The following is a 19073-nucleotide window of genomic DNA, read 5'->3' as shown; positions in this document are numbered from 1 at the left end:
TAAATAAATAAACCTCACAAAATTTCAGCTGAGTAAATCTCAAGATCTCATTGGCTTTATTCACAGATCAGCCGGCATCCCGGATGGAGGGGAGCTCTGGCGAGCTGTACAAAATGGAAGGGTTTTATAGGCGGAAACAGGGCGGGGGCAATCAGCAAAAAAGAAAGAAAAGTTCAGACAAGGTCACCTTCCCTGAGGGAGCAGAGCAGGTGCGCAGATGACATCTTCCTTCCGGGGGATGGAGAGGCCCTACGACTGATGACCTCATCGGTGCTGACCAGAAGAGCTCCCGGGGGAGGCTGGAACGGCGTGAGGTGAAGTATGAAGCGTCCCCTCCCCCCCTCCTTGGTGACTTGGCGTAAGTGACTCCATTTTGGGCCTGGGGTTTTCGGTGGAGCCCTTCACTTCAGACCTCCGCCAGGCCGGCAGTCACAAATCCCCTTCCCTCAGATCTGGAATGTTCTGCCCCACCAGGACCCTCACCCCCTCCTCCAGGGCTCCAGCGATATTCACCCTAAGTGTCCCGTGGCCTGGAGCAGGACATCACAGCCCCTGGGGGCCTGCCCGAGCTGCGCCTTCTCCCCTCGTCCTGTCCTGACCCTCTCCCTCCCTGCTGATAGGTTCATCTGTGTCCCCCATTATCACACCTCAGCCTGGGAGCCCTCTGCACAGAAGGACAACTCATAGCCATTTCTCCCATGGCGCCACACACCTGACACATAGTAGGTGTTCAGCAAATACCAGCCCACTGCAAGGAGATTGGGAATAGGAGAGGCCCAGGCCTGCCTCCCGGCCATTGCCTGCGGTGGACAATCCTTTTGCTTGTAAACCAGGGAAGACAGCAATACAGAGCAGTGAGCAGAAGGCTGGGACGGCCCTCACTCAGCCGCCTTGTGCAGCACCGGTCGTAAAACTCGTCCCCCTTGTCTCGAGGACAGGCTCACTCTGATTACCTGATGACAGGTCGGATGCCTGCAAGGTTGGCCAGACAGAACAGGCGGCCAGGCCCTTCGGTGGCCACAGTTCTCCAGGAACCTTGACAATGAGCGTCTCGGTTCACACATCGGTCCATTTACCGCCACCACCCCCCGCAAAACAGGGCTACTCTTTCCGGGCTGACTTCCCAGTTTTCTGAACCTGCAATTTTAATAAAATCATTATTATCGTCACAGGTGTCGGTGGCTTGCTCCTTCTGTGCCAGGCACCGGGGGGAACAGGGAACCCTGCCTGCAGTAATTTGGAGCGATGCAATGAATTCTAGCATATTCGAGGTTCTAAGAAGTCTTGCACAAAAGAAACCTGTTTAGCGTTATTTAAACCAGCATAACCCAAACTCATGTGACAAGGGGACACTTTTTACAGAACACCTATCAGCATGGTGCTGTGTTCCCCGAAACCTGAACCTGATGGAAAGAAAGGAGCGAGCATTGATTACACGCCACGTCCGGGGCGTGCATTTTCTCGGGTGATCTTCACACAGACCTCGGCTGCAAAGTCTCTTGTCGCCTCTGGACTACAAACCCGCATTTGGATTTTCCTCTGCATTTGCCGCAGTCCCTGCTGGCTCCTCCTTTACCGCAGAGGCCGTGAATCCCGGAGGGAGAAAGGGAAAGGTTCTGTCTGCCACCCCGCGCCGCCTCTGACGGTTAGGATTTGCAAAGCTGGCCACATGGACGGTTCGCTTTCAGATTGGACATATATCCACTCAACGGGGCCTCAGTTTCCTCATCTGCGAATGGAGCTCTGGGTAGGGGCAAAAGAGGCGTGGTTAGAAAGATGGAAGGAACCTGATGATCTCTAGGGTCCTGGATTTATGAAGCCTAAGGACTCGGCTTGCAATTTAGAGAAACTGCCACCAGGGGGCGGGCGGGACTAAGAAAATAGCTCTACGAGGTCTTGCACTGGCTCTGGAGTGAAGAGCCTCAGAATTTGCTTTTTTAGGTCCTCCTTCAGGTTGCACTTGGATAGAACAGAAATTATAAAGATGGTTCTGAATCCCTCTGAGCAAATGAGACGGCATGGATTAGAGAATGGATAACTTTTCCGCCATGTGAATTAATGCAACGTAAGTCCTGGTCCCCGTACCTCCTTGAAACTTAAAAATCACTGTGAATGGGGGGCATTGGCTGGGTGGCTCAGTCGGTTAAGCATCCAACTTCGCTCGGGTCATGATCTCACAGTTCATGGGTTTGAGCCCCGCGTCGGGCTCTGTGCTGAGACATCAGAGCCTGGAGCCTGTTTCCGATTCTGTGTCTCCCTCTCTCTCTGCCCCTCCCCTGCTCACGCTCCGTCTCCGTCTCTCTCTCTCTCTCTCTCAAAAAATAAATAAACATTAAAAAAAAATCTTTTTTAAAGAATCACTGTGAATCCCACCGTCTAGGGGCCTCAGAAGCACAAAGAGCAGTGTTGGAAACAGCACCAGTGGGATAAATGCCTTAAGTAAAAAATAAATTTTTAAAAAATTAAGAAAACCCATGCTTGTCTTATCTTGCCGGTATTACAGCTTCTCTGTCTCCAGAATATTCCATGTTTAATTTCAAAGAGTTCCTCTTCATGATCTGAGGTGAAATCTTTAACTGAGGCTAAGGCATGAAATCTGTTACAATGTCTCGCTTGTGTCCAAACTGAAGTTGCCAGCTTGCCTTTAAATCAGCTCCCCAGCATTCAGTTACTCCGCCACCCTTTCTAGCGTGTGCGTTCTCTTGGAGGGTGTCTCTTGCAATTACAGAAGGCAAAACTGGGCGCCTGGCCGGCTCAGTTGGAAGGGCACCCGACCCTTGATCGCAGGGTTGTGAGTTCGAGCCCCATCTCAGGTGTCGAGATTACTGAAAAATAAGTTTAAAAAATGTTAAGCTATCCAGAAAGCGAAGCATCTGAAAAGCGCTGAATCAACACCATGTGAAGCTGAAAGTCACAGCATCCTTCCAACCCACCTCCCCTGCTCTTCGCTGAGTCCGTCAGCAAAGGACTCACACGGCTCCGCGTGTGCCTTTTGAAGGTCACACAAATGATGTGTGTCATACTGAAGGGCTCGTCCTGCAGACCGTCGTTTCCAAAACCCACGGAGACATACGGGGAGATCTTTCCACGCTGGCGTATGACGACCTGGGCCATGTCTTTCCCCTGCTATAGATCCCCCCATCTGTCCATTTCTCCTGCTGGCGGACGTGTAATGTGCACACAACGCAGCAATGGGTGTCTTTGTGTGGGGCTCCTTGTGTGCATGTAAGAGCTTCTCCAGGCTACACAGAAATGGGAGTTTCTAGGCTGTAAGATAGAACTTCAATGTTGCTAAATTCTTCCTTGCTGTTCTGTGCTCACAATTCATTGCGTGTATGAGGGGTCCCACCTCACCTACACTTGTTTTTTATTTTATTTTATTTTACTTTATTTATTTATGGGAGAGAGAGAGAGAGTGCAAGCAGGGGAGAAGGGCAGAGGAAGAGAGAGAGAGAGAGAGAGAGAGAGAGAGAGAGAGTGAGAATCTCAAGCAGGCTCCACACTCAGTGTGGCGCCCAATGCGGGGCTCAATCCCACAACCCTCGGATCATGACCTGGGCCCAAATCAAGAGTCAGTCGGTCACTCAACCAACCGAGACACCCAGGCGCCCCTACACTTGCTTTTTAATATTTGCCAACCCAAGGACTTTTTGTGCGTATCTCTCTGATCCCTGGCGATACTCTTCTGTCTGGTTTCTTTAGTCATTATTAACCCTTCTGATCTGGCTAGACTGTGAGCTTCTGGAGGAAGGGGCTGGGTCTCACATCTGAGCCCCCCTCTCCCCAGGGCGCAACCCCATCCAGGCACAGATTTCTCCGTCTGCTTTTCCCATCTGGCCTCTGTGCCCCACCTTGGGAGCCCTACTGTCCAAGGGTAATAAGACACCCAGGGTGTGTGGGCGACCCAGTACGCCGTGCTGGGTTTCTATTCACACTGTGCCCTCCGTCTCAAACCCTGTGGTTCTTCCAGTCCACCTTTTTTTTTTATTAAAAAAAATTTTTTTAAATGTTTATTTTTGAGAGAGAGAGACAGACAGACAGACAGAACATGAGTAGGGGAGGGGCAGAGAGAGAGAGAGGAAGACACAGACTGCGAAGCAGGCTCCAGGCTCCAAGCTGTCAGCACAGAGCCCAACGCCGGGCTCGAACTCACAAACCACGAGATCATGACCTGAGCGGTCAGCCGCCCAACCGACTGAGCCACCCAGGCGCCCCTCTTCCAGTCCACCTTAACGTACCTGTTCATGTGCCAAGACTAAAGAGCTACCTCCTCTGTGAAGCCCTCCGTGACCACCAGCCCCATCCCATCCCAAGCTCTCCTTTGTGCTTCCTCTGCCCCGTATGGACTTCTTGCTGCCCTGTGTAAAACTGCTGAGCGTCCATATACTAACGTGTCTGTCTCCAGCTTCCTGTTGAGCTCAGACAATTTACTTGGCCTCTCCAAGCCTCATTTTTCTCCTCTTCATAAAGATGATCGCTCTGAGGACTGGTGTCGGGATGAAAAAGATCATGTGTGTAAAACACTTGACATATAATCATAGGCACCGGGCACGTTATAATTTCTCTGTCAAAATAGTATGGGGTCCACTATCATCGCAACACTCGGGATGGCTCGTGTTTTTCAGCTGCCACATGTGGTGGGCAGATAGTCGCGACTCAGTAAAAACGAAGTCTGGTTTTCCAGCACGAGAGCAGTGCCTTGTAGAAATTCGGTACCCGGCAAAGAGGTTGAGCCGAACCCAGCACCGCGCACATCATTAGGTACCCAATCGATATTAAATCAAGTCAAGTTCACTTCCGGTACGTCACCTTGGTCCAATCTGATCTTGAAGAAGTCTCTCCCTTTTGCGGCCCCGCTCCTCCTGGCAGGGATCTGCTTTGCATTCGTCCAAAGCATGACGATCACTGAGGCAGTCTGGTATCGTGGTGAATCCCCCTGAACCTCTCCTGTCTATACCAATACTCCTGCACAGTCTCCTACTACGAGTCTGGGCTGGACCATATGTCCTTTTGACCACAGGGACCTTAACAAGCCTGTGCAAGACGCGATAAGCTCTTACACATCAGGGTCTTGTCTTCTTGGAAGGCTGCTGCTTGGAACGCAGTCACCATGTCAAGAAGAAGCCGAAGCTGGCCACAAGGAGGGTGGCCCCCAGCGACGGCGCCCATCCCTGCTGAGGCCCCAGGCTCGTGAGAGAAACCGCCATCTTGCAGCAGGTGCCACGCGGAGCAGAAATGAGCCAAACTGCACAATCCCAAGCAAACAGATGAGCTTTGTCGTTTTAAGCCTCTAGGTTTGAGGGTGGTCTGGAACACAGCAAGTAATGGCCCAGTGGGACAGGTGTAGAGAGTGCACGTCAGTGGCATGCGGGGTGGGGTGAGCTGCTGGCTTGGGGACCCACCAGGTAAAAAAACAAAACAAAAAACAAACAAACAAAAAAAGAACTTCAGGATCAGCTGGTAGACGTGACTGTCTAACCTGCAACCCCATCTCGGGGGGGGGGGGGGACTCTTCCCTGGGAACCCAATTCCCAGGTCCTCCGGGGATCGTGACTGGTTAAGGATGACTTTGGCTTAAACAATGCAAAGTTGCCCAGGCTCCAACGATAAGAAGCCCAGAGGCGGCGGCTTCCGGCCAGGGGGATGGGGCAGCTCAGCGAGGTCGCGGACAACCCACATTGTGCCGCGGCGTCTTCGATTCCCCCCCACCCCGCTCCCAGACTGTCTGCCAGCTGCGGTCTGCCCTGCGTCTTCCTCCCTCTACACGGCGGCGGCAGCGGCGCGGGAGAGAGATGCTCCCCCAGCTCTCCCGGGGCGGGGCGGAGAAAAGAATTTCCCAGAGGGCTCCGCGCTCCCACCTCTCCTTGCTTCTCATTGGCCCAAACTGAGTCATACGCCCATTTCTGAACCAATCAGTTTGTGTGGGGGGGGAGGGGTAAAACTTACCCTGAGACCAATCAAACCCACCCCTGCCTTGGAGGAGGGGCATGTTTGATTCTTCTCAAGTCCAGGGGCTCCTGGGGGAGGAATGGGTGTCTGGAAGTAATTGGGGTTCAGCTAGGGAAGTCATCCAAGGTTCAGTTCCCGCAGGGACCACTGTGAGGCCCCTCCCACAGGGTATGGGTGCCTACCCCTCGGCTCCCACATCCTGCCCGGGAATTATGAGGGAAGGGGTGCGTGTCTAAGGGGAAGGTCTGGGGTGAGTTTGGCCCCTCCGGGCTTCTCTCCTCCCTCAGCTGGCCTCTCCAGCACCTCACATCAGCCCCCACCCCAACATGAAAGGGAGGCATCACAAAGAGAACATTCAGACGGGTGCCTTTCTTTATTCTTTGCCATTTCTTGGAGTGGAAGGCACCTCTTCTCGGTCGTATCTAGTACTTTGAGTTTCTGCTTTTGCCCTTCTCTCCGTATTTCTCATCCAGTGCTTTCTGTAAGTTCATATTCATAGCACTTTTCTGGTGCCACCGGCCTGCAGAGAGCAGGGAAGGAGCCAGCTCAGATCATCCAGAGGATCTCTGGAGTGCCCCGGGGCCCCAGCAGTGATCCATGCCTCTTCCAGGCCCGCCCCAGAGCTTTACCTGTTGCTGTGGCTTCTTTCCCAACCTTGGGGCCAACACACCCTGCCCGGGTAGGGGAGCGCCCGCCTCCCTCACCGCAGCCCTGAACATACCCAGATCATCCGTCTTCCTGCCATGCCAGTGATCTATGTCCCTCACTGATTTCTCAATCACCTCTGGGGTGTAGGAGGCCTTCATAAGGCTCGTTGTCTCCTCGGAGGCCCCTGTGGAACCCCATAAAGAAATCCCCAGAAGCCTCAAGTCCACGAAGGTCAGGCACTCAGGGTTTCATACCTGGATGTCAATTTCCCCAATGGATGGTGGACTGTGGAAGGTAAGGGTGTGAGGAGGTGGGCCTGGGTTCAAACACCAGCTCTGCCATTCATGGAGTGTGACTTCAGGCCAGTGTTTAACCTCTCAGAGCTTTGGCCTCTTCCTCTATCCAAAGGAATAACATTTTCTTGCAAGACTGGGAAGATCACATTACTGGAGATTCATTGGAGCATCTGGCATGGGGCAATCAATATGTCCATTTTTCAGAAAATGTATTTCTATGCGTACAGTTAAACCACACACACACACACAAAAGAAATAAGTTACCATGATCAAAAGTCAGCAGAAACACCAAACAGAGGACCAAATCCCCAAAGATAGCAAGGATTCAAATGATCGGTCACAGAATGGGAAACAAATGAATTTAATGTTTCAAGTCACGAGAGACAAAAAGAATAAGCAAAGAATAAGAAACTACCCAGAAAGAATAGATTAGGAAAAGAAGCAAATGGGACCTCAGAAAATGAAACATATAGTAATTGAAAATTAAGTTCAGTGGATGACAAGAGGTCTGGGATTAGCTTTGAAATAACACAGGGCAGGCCAACGGGTGGGTGGGAGAAACAATGGAACAAGATTGGTCACGTGTTAAGAATTGTCAAAGCTGGGTTCTGAGTGCGACATGTAGCCATTTCATTGTTCTCTCTTCTTCTAAATTTGAAAATTAGCATCTGAATGTTTAAAGGCACATTCAGGGGACAGGGAAAATAGTAGATTAAATGCAGCTAAGAAAAAATGGCCAGCGGGAAGATATAGACAAGGAAATTAACTAGAATGCAGCACAGAGAGGGGGAACCTTATCATAAAGCAGATGGTTGCCCCTAATTTGAGGCTATAGATTCGACATACTTCCAGCTAAGATCTCAAAAGGGCTTTTGTTTCGTTTGTTTTTTGTAGAAATAGACAAGCTGCTTCTAAAATCTCTGTGGAGGAATCAAGGACCTAGACTAGCCAAGGCTTTAATGCTGGTAGTCGTGATGGAGAGGGGGGCTGATACCTGCCCAACCAGATACTGGACTACCTCTCATACTTGGTCATTAAAAGCATAACATTGGACAGTGGGCAGGACGGAGGGCCTGGAAACTGACCCCTGCACATGTGGAAGCTTGGTGGACACCAGTGGAACCACTGTGGGTCACTGGGGGGGAAAGGCGGGACTATTCAGTAAAAGGTATTGGGAGAGTTGGTAATCCACATAAAGGAAGAATTAAACAGGAATCCCTACTTCTCACTGACAACAGAAATCAACTCCAGGGGGATTAGGGACCCAAGTGTGAAAAGCAAAACTAAATATTTTAGAAGACTCTGTAAGAGATTTTCTTTAAGACTCACACGGGGTAGGATGTCTTCAACCCAGTCTTTCTGGAACTTTCTTTCTCAGGAAATAGTAATTCCATCCTCCCAGCTTTTCAGATCAAAAACCTTGGAATCCACCTTCATTCCTCTCTCCTACACCCCAAATCCATTTATTGACATATCCCGCGTGCTCTAGCTTGCACAGATACCCAGGCACCTAGTACATCAGGCCACGTTCAGCCTGGCCTCCCTGGGCCGCCATATTGCACACTGGTGCCTCCCGAGTTGTGCAGGGTCCCAGCCCTGCTCCCTAGACCAAGCCTCCATCATCTGCCCCACCTGGATCTTTATAGTCAATCCCTCACCGGTCTCCCTGTTTCTGCCCCAGCAACCCTGCCACAGTTCTCAACGGCAGCTAGAATGGTCCTTCAACCTAAGTCAAAAACATGCCATTCTCCTGCTTGAGACCCTCCCCTGGCTTCCCAACCCCTCAAGAGGAAAGACTTTCTGGCGGCTTTCCCCACCCAGCTCTTTGCCTTTCTGACGTTCTCTCTCTCTCTCTCTCTCTCTCTCTCTCAAGTTTATTTATTTATTTTGAGAGAGAAAGCATGAGTGGTGGAGGGACAGAGAGAGAGAATCCCAAGCAGGCTCCTCACAGTCGGCACAGAGCTCGATGCGGGGCTTGAACCCACGAACCGTGAGATCATGACCTGAGCTGAAATCAAGAGCCGGGCGCTTAACTGAACGAGCCAGCCGGGCGCCCCCTCCTCTCCCTCGCTCTTGTTCAACCACAACCTGAAACAGCTAGCGTAAGGCAGACAGAGTGAGTGGAAACGAAAGGGACACACGGGCAAAGCTCACCGGGAGTTGGTGCTGAAGGTGAAGCCCAAGTGGACGGCCCTTGCCAATTTCCAGAGTACAGGTACTAGTAAAATAGCACTGCGATGCCCATCAGTTAAGGGAAATTTAACAAGGGACTCTTGTGAGCTGGTGCAAGCTGGTGGGAGTGGCTCCAGCACCAGCCCTGCCAAGGCTGTGTCTCTCTGGCTGGTGATGGGCGCCCGGAGGCTTTTGATACTATTCTTTTCCCTTTGTGTGGACATTACCCCACAAGGGTGTGTGTGCCAATGGGTGATTACTGTTACAGAGACGAGTGGAAGGCAGGGCCCCTGAGATCTGGAGCAGAGGACAAGCTGAGCTGTATTCTCTCTCCCTCCCCCAGCACCACCCCTCTTCCAGGCTCAAAGAAAAAGCCAGGAAGGCTTCCAGTGGCTGTCTGGTTCCTTGGGTGACGGGGATCGGAGCCAAGTGAGGAGGTCTGCCCGGCCCTGGGGATGCTGGAGAGGGCCTGGTGTGACAGAGGGAGGAAAGAAGAGGGCCAGACAGAGGTCATATGTGGCAGTGAGGCCGAACTCGAACGTGGGGGCAGAGAGAAGCCCCCTGCACGATGGCCGCGGAGCGGACCCTCGTCTGAGCAATCCGTTAGCCCTTGGGAACAGGGTCCCGGTGGGGAGGGGACCTGAAAGACTGGGGCTTTGGAGGCAGAAGAAAACCATGGGTGTGAGCTCTGATGTAGCTCCTGTTACTGAGAGGTCTTGGGCAAACTTTCCAATGCACCTGTGAAATGAGCTAATAGTTCTGCCCCCAAACAGACCTGACTGTGGCTGTCCCTTAGCAGCCCTGTAAGATGTCCAGATCTCCAACCGGCCCGGTCCCCCTGGTGCTGCCACCACCCGTGCTGGGAAGGAAAACTAATGGCCGGCCAGCTACTCACTTGGAGCCCCAGGCCAAGCGGCTTCACGCGGCACTTCAGAATCCCGTCACTGACCCACTGAGGGCCACAGCATCATTATTATCCCCACGGTGCCAAGGAGGTGACTGAGGCCGAGAGAGGTGAAGGATCTTGCCTGAGGCCACACCCAGGGAGTGGCAGAGCTGAGCTTTGAACCTAGGAAGCCCGATATTGTCGGCACTGTGACCAGATTAGGACACCGGAGGCGTCGGAGGGAGTGAGGGACTGTTTGCCAACTGGGATGGGTCGTCTGCATGGGGAGGACAGATGTGCCTGGAGCCTGGACATTCCCAGCACGCGGCACAGGGCCTGGTCCAGAGAGGGCCCTTGGTGGCTGTGAAATGAGTGTCCCTGGGAATGAGTCCTAGGTCTCAGACCCCATAGGGGTCCGGGAAGGGGTGAATACCCCTGCCACTATGCCTGGCAACCTCCGCCCTTGCCCTTTGGCCTGACCTTGAAACAAGTTGGACCGCATGTTGTAGCCCAGATCATAGTAGTCTGAGAAGATGGCGTTGATTCCCATGGGACTCTGGGTCCTGCTGGGCCACGAGGTGGCCCTCTTCTGGCCCTCAGAGCCTTCACCGATGGCCCTTTGAGCCTGCGCGGCGAGTGAGGAAGAGACCAGGGAAGCAGGGTCAGCCCCCTAGCTCCCCTCCAACTCCTCCTCCCTCTCACCCTGCCCTCGCCACCTCCTACCCCACCCCTACCCTGCAGCCTTCAACCAGGCCCGGGACCAGGGACTGGGAGACCTGAAGGCCCTCCACCACTCACACGTCCCCACGTGCCACATGGGCATCGGAGACGGTAATGATCATAGAGCCTCTTCCTTGTTTTGAGCACCTAATGTATACACCATCAGGAGAGGTCTTCATAAGGTAATATTCTTCCTGCCCTTTTATACATGAGGAACTCGAGCCTCGGGGCAGGACTCGCCCTGCTGTCACAGTTGGTGAACCACAGAGCCCCGAGAACCGAGGCATCACCCAGGTCAGCTCTGGGTGGCCCCTCAGATTTCATCAGGGCCAACCCCCTCCTGTGGCGCGGAACCGAGGCTCAGACTGGCTGAGGAACCAGGAAACCGGGGTGGGAGTCCCAGTTCTGCCATAACCCAGCTGTTGACATCGGGCGAGTCCCTGCCCCTCTCTGGGCCTCAGTTTCCCTACTTGTAAAAAATGGGGGTGGGGGCCAAACTGGATGGTCATTGAAGTAGCTTCCAGCTCTGATATTTGCTGGCTCGGTGACATCTGTGTTGTGTCAAAGCTAGACAGAAAAGCCAGGTCCCTATTCAGGCCCAGGACAATGATGACCAAAGGGCGAAATGACACCTTTCTGAGGCCGAGAGGGGCAGTGACAGGTAGTGATCACAGAGCCAACCTCAGGTTGGGGCAAGGTCCTCAAGACGCTTGGGATTGTGACTTCCCAGACTAGCAGGTGGGTGTGGGTACCACACCTTGTGATGACAAAGCAGAGGGGGGCCTGGCCCACAGCCTTTGTGATCCTTGCAACCCCTCTTGCTCATTGTGACCCCAAGTGGCTCACGGCACCTCTCTGAACTTCTCTTGTACCATCTGTTCAAAAAAGAAGCCATAACTCGCACCATGTGAGGGTCGAGATGATGGCTTTGAAAAACATCTCTCAAGGGACGCCTGGGTGGTTCAGTCGGTGAAGCGTCCGACTTCGGCTCCGGTCATGATCTCGCGGTCCGTGAGTTCGAGCCCCGCGGCGGGCTCTGTGCTGACAGCTCAGAGCCTGGAGCCTGCTTCGGATTCTGTGTCTCCCTCTCTCTCTCTGACCCTCCCCCGCTCATGCTCCGTCTCTCTCTCTCTCTCTGTCTCAAAAATAAACGTTAAAAAAAGAAAAGAAAATATGTCTCAAAACGCCAGACCAGGAGAGCTCTTAGCGTTTGACCAGAAAGAGCAGTTTTATGTCAACTTTTCAGTTGATCAGTAGGGACTCCACTGAATGACCTATCAGGTGGGGAACAGTGCCGGCATCGACTAGCGATGTCTGCCGTGTGCAGGATAGGAACGGGGTGGTATGCGTGTCACGTGTTTGCCAGCCCGATGTCGTCCAGCTGCCTCCCTTTACAGATGTAGGGACCGGAGCCCCGAGAGGGGAAGTAACTTGTCCAAAGTCACCCAGCATTCAGGGGCAGAGCCAGGGCTCAAGCCCAAATCTTCTGAGTCCCAGCCAGTGCTCTCCATCCACTCAACGCGGTCTCCTTCAGGAGACTGGTCCCAGTTAAAAGCCTCTAATCCGAACACCAGACTTAACGCTGAAAAGTCCGTAAGGGCCAGAAGAGGCAAGTGCACAGCCAGCACTCGTCAATGATACTATCATAGAGACTCTGTACTTGAGGGCAGGCTCCTTGGGGGTCCCCCTAAGTCTCCACGCTGAACCCACCTGCCGCCCTCAGCCTCCTGTGCCCGCTCTGATACCTGCTCCTCAGAGACCAGCTCGTCCTCCATGTTGCTCCCAAACTTGTGACGAATGTTGTCAGGAATGACGCTGCTCTCCTGGTCCTGGGCTCCCGCGTTGGGACCTTCCTTCAGTCCCTGGCACAGCGGAGCCCCCTCTCGGATAGAAGCCCTGCTCTCCCTCGAGGAGGGTCTGTAATCTGCCTTCCTCGGAGACACACACTGTGGGTCCAACCCCGAGGACAGAGAGTCCCTACTGATGGCCGTTGGGGGTGGAGGTCGGATCTCCTCCAAGTGGATCTGCCTTAGGGGGCTGCCTCCCTGGTACAGACTCTGCTGTGGGGAGACTGGGGCCTGGTACTTGAACTTGGAGGTGCCCACAGGGCTGCAGGCAGTTCTCCAGGGGTCCATGTCCTGCTGGCCTCCCTCGTGGTTCAGATGGGCCCTGGTCAAAGTGGTGGTACCTGAACAGGGGGAGAGAGGGAGGGGAGGGAGGGAAGGAGACAGATAAATGCAGAGTGGGGGACAGGGAGGGAGACGGCAATGGGGCAACGACACTCCCTCTCCTCTCCTTTCCAAGCCTCCCGAGCCTCCCGGACATTCTGTCTGCCTCTGCATCTCTCTCTGCACCTTCAACAAACTCTGCTCTCACTTCCTCTCGGCTTGCGTTTCATTTCCATCCCGTGCAGAGCCGAGGGCCCTCTTGGCTGGTCCGGCGGGACCTCTCCGGGTCCTCGGACCTAGCCAGCCCGCGTCAAAGGGACGGTCAAAAGGACGGGGACAGAGAGCGGTCACAGCAGCCAGCGGAAGCACAGGTGAGAAATCAGGAGAGACCGAGGAAGACGGTGGCTCCGTTGGCCAGGCCTCCCACGGGACAGGCTCAACCCACCCTGGTTTTGACAACAGGAGCTGCAGCCCTGAGGCCTGGCCGCGTGTGACCTTGACCTCTCCGTGGTGCTTTGGTGAACCTAGCTCCGTTTGATTAGTTCTCTTCCCGGCTTTGAACCCCACCGTGATCCAGTGAAGAAAGCCAGCAGCTTGGCAGAGGGAAGTTGGCAGAGGGCTTCCTTGGCTTGGCCCGGTCATGGAGCTGGAGGGGCCAGGTCCTTGCTCCCCATTCAGAGCTGCCCCCCCAACCCCCGCTTCCTTCTGCTGTTTTCACTCTGCAGGTGGCATCACCCCAGCCATCTCAGGCTCTCCCACCAGCAGCCGCGCATTCTGGCCCGGACTTCGAGTCCCAGCCCGCTGGCCGCATTCTCTTCACCCACCCCTGGCTCCCACCAAACGGCAGCCCCTGCCCCACCCCCACCTTGTAATACCCCACCACCCAGCTCGGTGGGCGCCCCCCCCCCCCCAGGCTGGTTCCGCCACCTGGAAGTCCTGCCCTTCCTTCTCCCGGAGTCAAAACCCTACCCTTCGGTTCCTTCAAATGCTGTCTCACCAAGAATCCTCCCTGACACCCACCCCAGGCTGGCCTGGCCGCAGGCTGCACACACGTCTCACCACCCTGGGCTTTTCCCTTTCTCCACACAGCCTCAGCCTCACCCCTGCTCCCCAGTCTTCAATCCCAGGTTACGGCTGCAAATGCGTTTGGGGAGCTTCCCTCCAAAGCATTCTACACGGCTCCTCCAGCCCTCCTGAAGGATACATAGTTTTGCTTCGCTTTTGTTTACAAAGGAGATGGGATTCTACCTGTTGCTTTGTTAACTTGCTGGTAAAAAACGCACCACTGTGCCTCGGGGATTGACTTACGGCGGCAGACACAGACCTAACTGGGCAGGACTTCGCAGCTGCCCCGCGGGTGGGCATTCAGAATGTTCCAGGCTTCTTTTCCAGAGAAGGCCGCTGGACAGCAGCGGGTTTTGACTCCCGGTCACTGGGGGTTTCATTTCACTCTCGCGGGGCGCCGTCACCAAGGGGTGGTGGTGCTCTGTGTAAGCCCCTCTCGCCCCCCCCCCCCACCATGAGGAGCTGTAGACCCTTCCCCGGGGCTGGGGCGGGGGGGGGGGGGCGGGGGGGGGCCGCAGCGCCTTTAGAAAAAGCTTGCCTTCCTTCCTGCCCCCCACCGATGAAATCAGATGCCCTTCCATTCTTGCTCCTTTGTCATCCACACAAAAGGCAGAGGGAGAACCTGTTCCTGAGGCCGGACCAGATGGCCTTCCCTCCATCCAGTCCTGCTTCCGCCCCAGCGAACAAATGGGCGCGCCTCTGGGGACGGCCGAGGATGGGGACGGGCACCCTTCTCAACAGAGCGGAGGCAGAGTATGGGGTGCGCTCAGCGCCCACCTCATCAACCACGGTCCCTCCTCCTGCCCGTGGGGGACCTGGGGCTGAGCACAGGATGCTGAGCTCAGGACTCAAGGGGCAGGGCTCCCCGTTTCTCCCAGGATGAGCCCGACTGCCTCATCTATCCGCAAGTTACAGCGGAACTGCCCGCCCACCCTCTGCCAGCCCTTTGGGGTGACAAGAGCTTCACTCGCCGGACCCTGGTTCAGAGAGCCCGTATTCACTAACCATCCACCGAGGGAGCACGGACCGCGTCAGGTGCTAGGTCAGGTGCTGGGGACACAGCAGTGAACTAAAGGGCCAACCCCTGTCCTCTTGGAGCTACATATTTGTGGAATGAATGAATGAACGAATGAATGAACAAATGAACGAAGGAATGAATGAATGAATGAATGTCGCTGGCATTTCAGGAACCTCACTGCAACTCTACGAGCCTTCCATCCCTTCAGCTGTAAAATGGGCAGAGTAAGGGTCATATGGTCAGTGGTTCATTTCCCCAGCTTGGCCCTCGATCAGAATCGCGCCCCCGCTCCTTACACATCTGCGGATTCCAGGGCCCTCCCGGCGCCTGCATCAGAACCTCGCTGGGAGAGGCTGGAATCCGAGCCAGACTGAACAAGGCCGGGGTCCTTGGATTTTTGGAGACAGCTTCCAGCAGGTGGGTCCTCCCCGATCTCACTGGAAGGCCACTCACCATGGGGCCCCTCTCAGAGCTGACCCGACCCAGTCACGCCTGCATTGAAAGCCCTCCTCTTGTCCTGAGGGCAGAGCCCCCAATGCAGGGGTCAGGCCCCCACTCTGCCTCTCCAGCCATATCGACTTCTCTAGGTTCCACCAAAGCACCAGCCTTCTGACTTCTAGACTTTTGCCCACACTGTTCGCCATGCCTGGATACTCCCTTCTCGCCTCCTTGGGCCACACCACTCCCTGGACGGGGCTCGCTCAGGACCTACATGTACTTTCCGGACACCCAGCCGGGCCCCTGCTGGGTTGTCCCTCAGCCCTGCCCTTGGGCGCACGCTTCCCCTCACCACCCCCCCCCCCCCAAGCCCTGCAGACAGGACACGGCAGAGGGGTGGATGGGAGGGGCCAGCGATATTCCTCCCCTGCCTTTGATTTCTGTCTTCAAACAGAATGCAGAGGGAGTCAGGGCCCCACCGTGGGTCTGGAGACCCAAGCAAGACAGAGACCCAGACCCAGGGAGGGGGAGAAGGGGCTGTTCCCTGCTGCCCCTGGGGTGCCCGAGCGGAGCTCATCCCAGGCCAGCCTGTCCTACCTGCTCGGCGGCTCAGGTCCATGGACTCTTGTTCTGGGACAAGTAATTCCAAGCTTCGTCCTGTTGACCAAGAAACACGTGGTCGTCTCAGATGACACACAGTCTCTGCAGAGACGGGTGAGCTGGAGCTGAACACGAAGGCCCATGGTCGTCTGTCCGGCCCCCACCCAGGGGCCCCTCCATGCTGTTTCCAGTGCTCTCTGGTATTCAGTGAGCCCCCTATCCCCGCTGGCCTGCCTCCTGGACCCCTGCCCACTCTGCCCTCTCTGGAAAGCCCAGTCACTTCCAATGCCGGGGCCCCAAAGACGTTTCTCAAAGAGCCTGGAGGCCCTGAGCCTTGCTCTTGCCTTTTGCTGCCTTTTCCTTCACTTCTCCCCAATCTGCAGCACCCTGTGCTCCCCTGGGAGCCCCCAGCGGGCCCCTGGTTGCGGGGTGTCTTGCCCCAGGTCCCCCCATCCTGGTGACCATCTGCCTCCCTACAACGTGTCCATTTTAACAGCCGGTCGTTCAAGCCTGAGCGAAGGAAACCGGCTTGGCCAACACAGGAGAGCCGAGAGCAGATGTTAGATTAATGCCTTCTGTCTTTTATTTTTTTAATGTTTATTTTTTTTAATGTTTATTTATTTTTGACAGAGAGAGACAGACAGACAGAGCACAAGTGGGAGAAGGGCAGAGAGAGGGGGAGACACAGAATCCGAAGCAGGCTCCAGGCTCCAAGCTGCCAGCACAGAGCCCGACGTGGGGCTCAAACTCACAGACCGTGAGATCGTGACCTGAGCCAAAGTCGGACACTCAACAGACTGGGCCACCCAGGTGCCCCTAGTGTTTTCTGTCTTGTTCACACTCTCTCTCTGGCTCTTCTCGACTTCCTTGTTCTGCCGCAAACAGCTGCCATGTTTTGAGCTGCCCCGGGGAGAGGCCAACAGCTCATGAGGAATGGAGACCCTTGGTCCAATGGTCCTCAAAGAACCACCTGACCCTTCACCTGAATGAGCATGGCCGTGAATCCTTCCCTGGTTGAGCCTTCATATGAGAACACAGCCCAGCGGACACGTTCATTATAGCTCGTGGGAGACCCTGAGCCAGAGGCCCCAGCCCGGCCACACTCCAGATCCAGACCCCCAGAAGCTGTGAGAGAATAAATTTGTACTTTCGTCAAGTACACGGTCTTAAGTGACTATGCCTTGTGGTCATTTGTCACGCAGCAATAGATAGCCAGCATGGATTCCAGTACCGAGAATGGGCCGCTGCTGTGACAACCTAAAACTGTGGGAGTGGCTTCGGAACCAAGCGGTGGTGGGGGCGTGGGTAGAGTTTGAGGCACGGGATGGAAAAAGGCCTCAATTGCCTGAAACGGGTAATGAGTAGAAACCTGGGCTTGGAGGATGTACGAAAGGATGTGAGGAACGTGTTCTTCGAACCCGGAGGAAGACGTGTCCTCGTTAGGTAGCGAAGGAAACTTAGTGACACTGTCCTTGACAGCTAGGTGGGAAGCAGGACATGTGACTGATGCGCCAGGAGAGGTAGCAAGGGAGATTTCCAAGCAAAGGCACGGAAGGTGCCTCCCGGTTTCTTGCTGCTGCTTGCAGCGAAGTATCATAGGGGAAAGAAACACTGAAGGAAGCACCGTTAAACACAAAAGAGGCAGAACTTGATGGTTTTGCAAAACCTCATCCTCTTCAGGTGCCAAAAGATGCCAAAATTCAGAAGACACCCGGGTGGCTCAGCCGGTGAAGCGTCCAACTTCGGCTCAGGTCACGACCTCGCGGTTCGTGGGTTCGAGCCCATGCGTCGGGCTCTGTGCGGACGGCTCGGAGCCCGGAGCCTGTTTCGGATTCTGGGTCTCCCTCTGTCTCTGCCCCTCCCCCACTCGCACTCTGTCTCTCTCTGTCTCAAAAATAAATAAACATTAAAAAAAAATTTTTTTGGGGCGCCTGGGTGGCGCAGTCGGTTAAGCGTCCGACTTCAGCCAGGTCACGATCTCGCGGTCCGTGAGTTCGAGCCCCGCGTCAGGCTCTGGGCTGATGGCTCGGAGCCTGGAGCCTGTTTCTGATTCTGTGTCTCCCTCTCTCTCTGCCCCTGCCCCGTTCATGCTTTGTCTCTCTCTGTCCCCAAAATAAATAAAAAACGTTGAAAAAAAAAATTAAAAAAATAAATAAATAAAAAATAAAAAAAAAATAAAAAAAAAATAAAAAAAAAAAAAATTTTTTTTTTAAAAAGAAGACATGGGGGCGCCTGGGTGGCTCAGTCGGTGAAGCGTCCGGCTTCAACTCAGATCACGATCTCGCGGCCCGTGAGTTCGAGCCCCGCGTTGGGCTCTGTGCTGACGGCTCGGAGCCTGGAGCCTGCTTCGGATTCTGGGTCTCCCTCTCTCTCTGCCCCTCCCCTGCTCGTGCTCTGTCCCTCTCTGTCTCTCAACAATAAATAAATGTTAAAAAAAAAAATGTTTGTAAAAAAAATGTTCTTAAGCCACTAAGTTTTGGGGTGATTTGTTACACAGCAAGGGATAACTAATACAGCTCATCTGCTACGCACTCTTACATTTAGTAGATTAATCCTTCTTCATAAGGAAGCAGGTGTTCAGGGAAAGAATTAACTCACCCTCTTTCCCAGATGGAGACACTGAGGCTCAGAAAAGAAATAGGACCTCAGCCAAGTGGGACCGAACCCAAGCCCGACCTCGTCTGCCTCCTTCGAGTGAGCCGTCTGCTCCCGTCCCCACCCCCCCATCCCAGTCCCCCCCCACTGCCCACAGCAGTGTCCTATCTGCCCCAGCGACACCCCCAGTCCATAGCAGCCTGGACCGGCTGGAACAGAAGTGTGGACTCACTGCCGGTTTCTGATCTGGAAAGAAAGGTCCCAAGAGACGTCAGTCGAGGAGGACGGGGAAGGAGGTCCGGTTGGGCCCGGGCACTCTTCCCTCACGAGCGGCCTTGAATAGAGAGAGGGATGGCGAAATCCTGGGTCCCGGGAGACCCCCGGCCCACCTCACAGGCCCCTGCCTCACCTCTCTGCTCTCTCTCATGTCAGCTGAAGTTCAGGAGCGCAGATCCACAGGGCAGACCTGCTCCTGAAGACAACTGGCTGGGTGCCAGGGCGCTCCCCTCCCCCACTGT

The 19073-nt window shown here is 54.6% G+C and overlaps 1 protein-coding gene across 2 annotated transcripts; it reads right to left on the bottom strand.

The window, feature by feature from the left end:
• Positions 1-6299: 6299 nt before the first annotated feature.
• On the bottom strand, positions 6300-19073 carry CIMIP4 (ciliary microtubule inner protein 4). Of its 2 annotated transcripts, none has more exons than XM_058741394.1 (6): positions 18965-19073; positions 15958-16017; positions 12417-12859; positions 10432-10576; positions 6671-6781; positions 6300-6469 (listed from the first exon to the last, which is right to left on the bottom strand). In XM_058741394.1, exons 2-6 carry the CDS (start codon positions 15977-15979, stop codon positions 6372-6374), a joined length of 819 nt encoding a protein of 272 aa, XP_058597377.1. In that variant the 5' UTR covers positions 15980-16017; positions 18965-19073; the 3' UTR covers positions 6300-6371. The 2 variants fall into 2 exon arrangements, with proteins under 2 accessions (XP_058597377.1, XP_058597378.1); XM_058741395.1 differs by lacking the exon at positions 18965-19073 and adding an exon at positions 18788-18917.

Source organism: Neofelis nebulosa, chromosome 8 (assembly GCF_028018385.1).
Source record: "Neofelis nebulosa isolate mNeoNeb1 chromosome 8, mNeoNeb1.pri, whole genome shotgun sequence".
NCBI lineage: Eukaryota > Metazoa > Chordata > Mammalia > Carnivora > Felidae > Neofelis > Neofelis nebulosa.
Note: the sequence above shows the minus strand (reverse complement) of the source record. Positions and strands in the feature narration are given on the sequence as shown.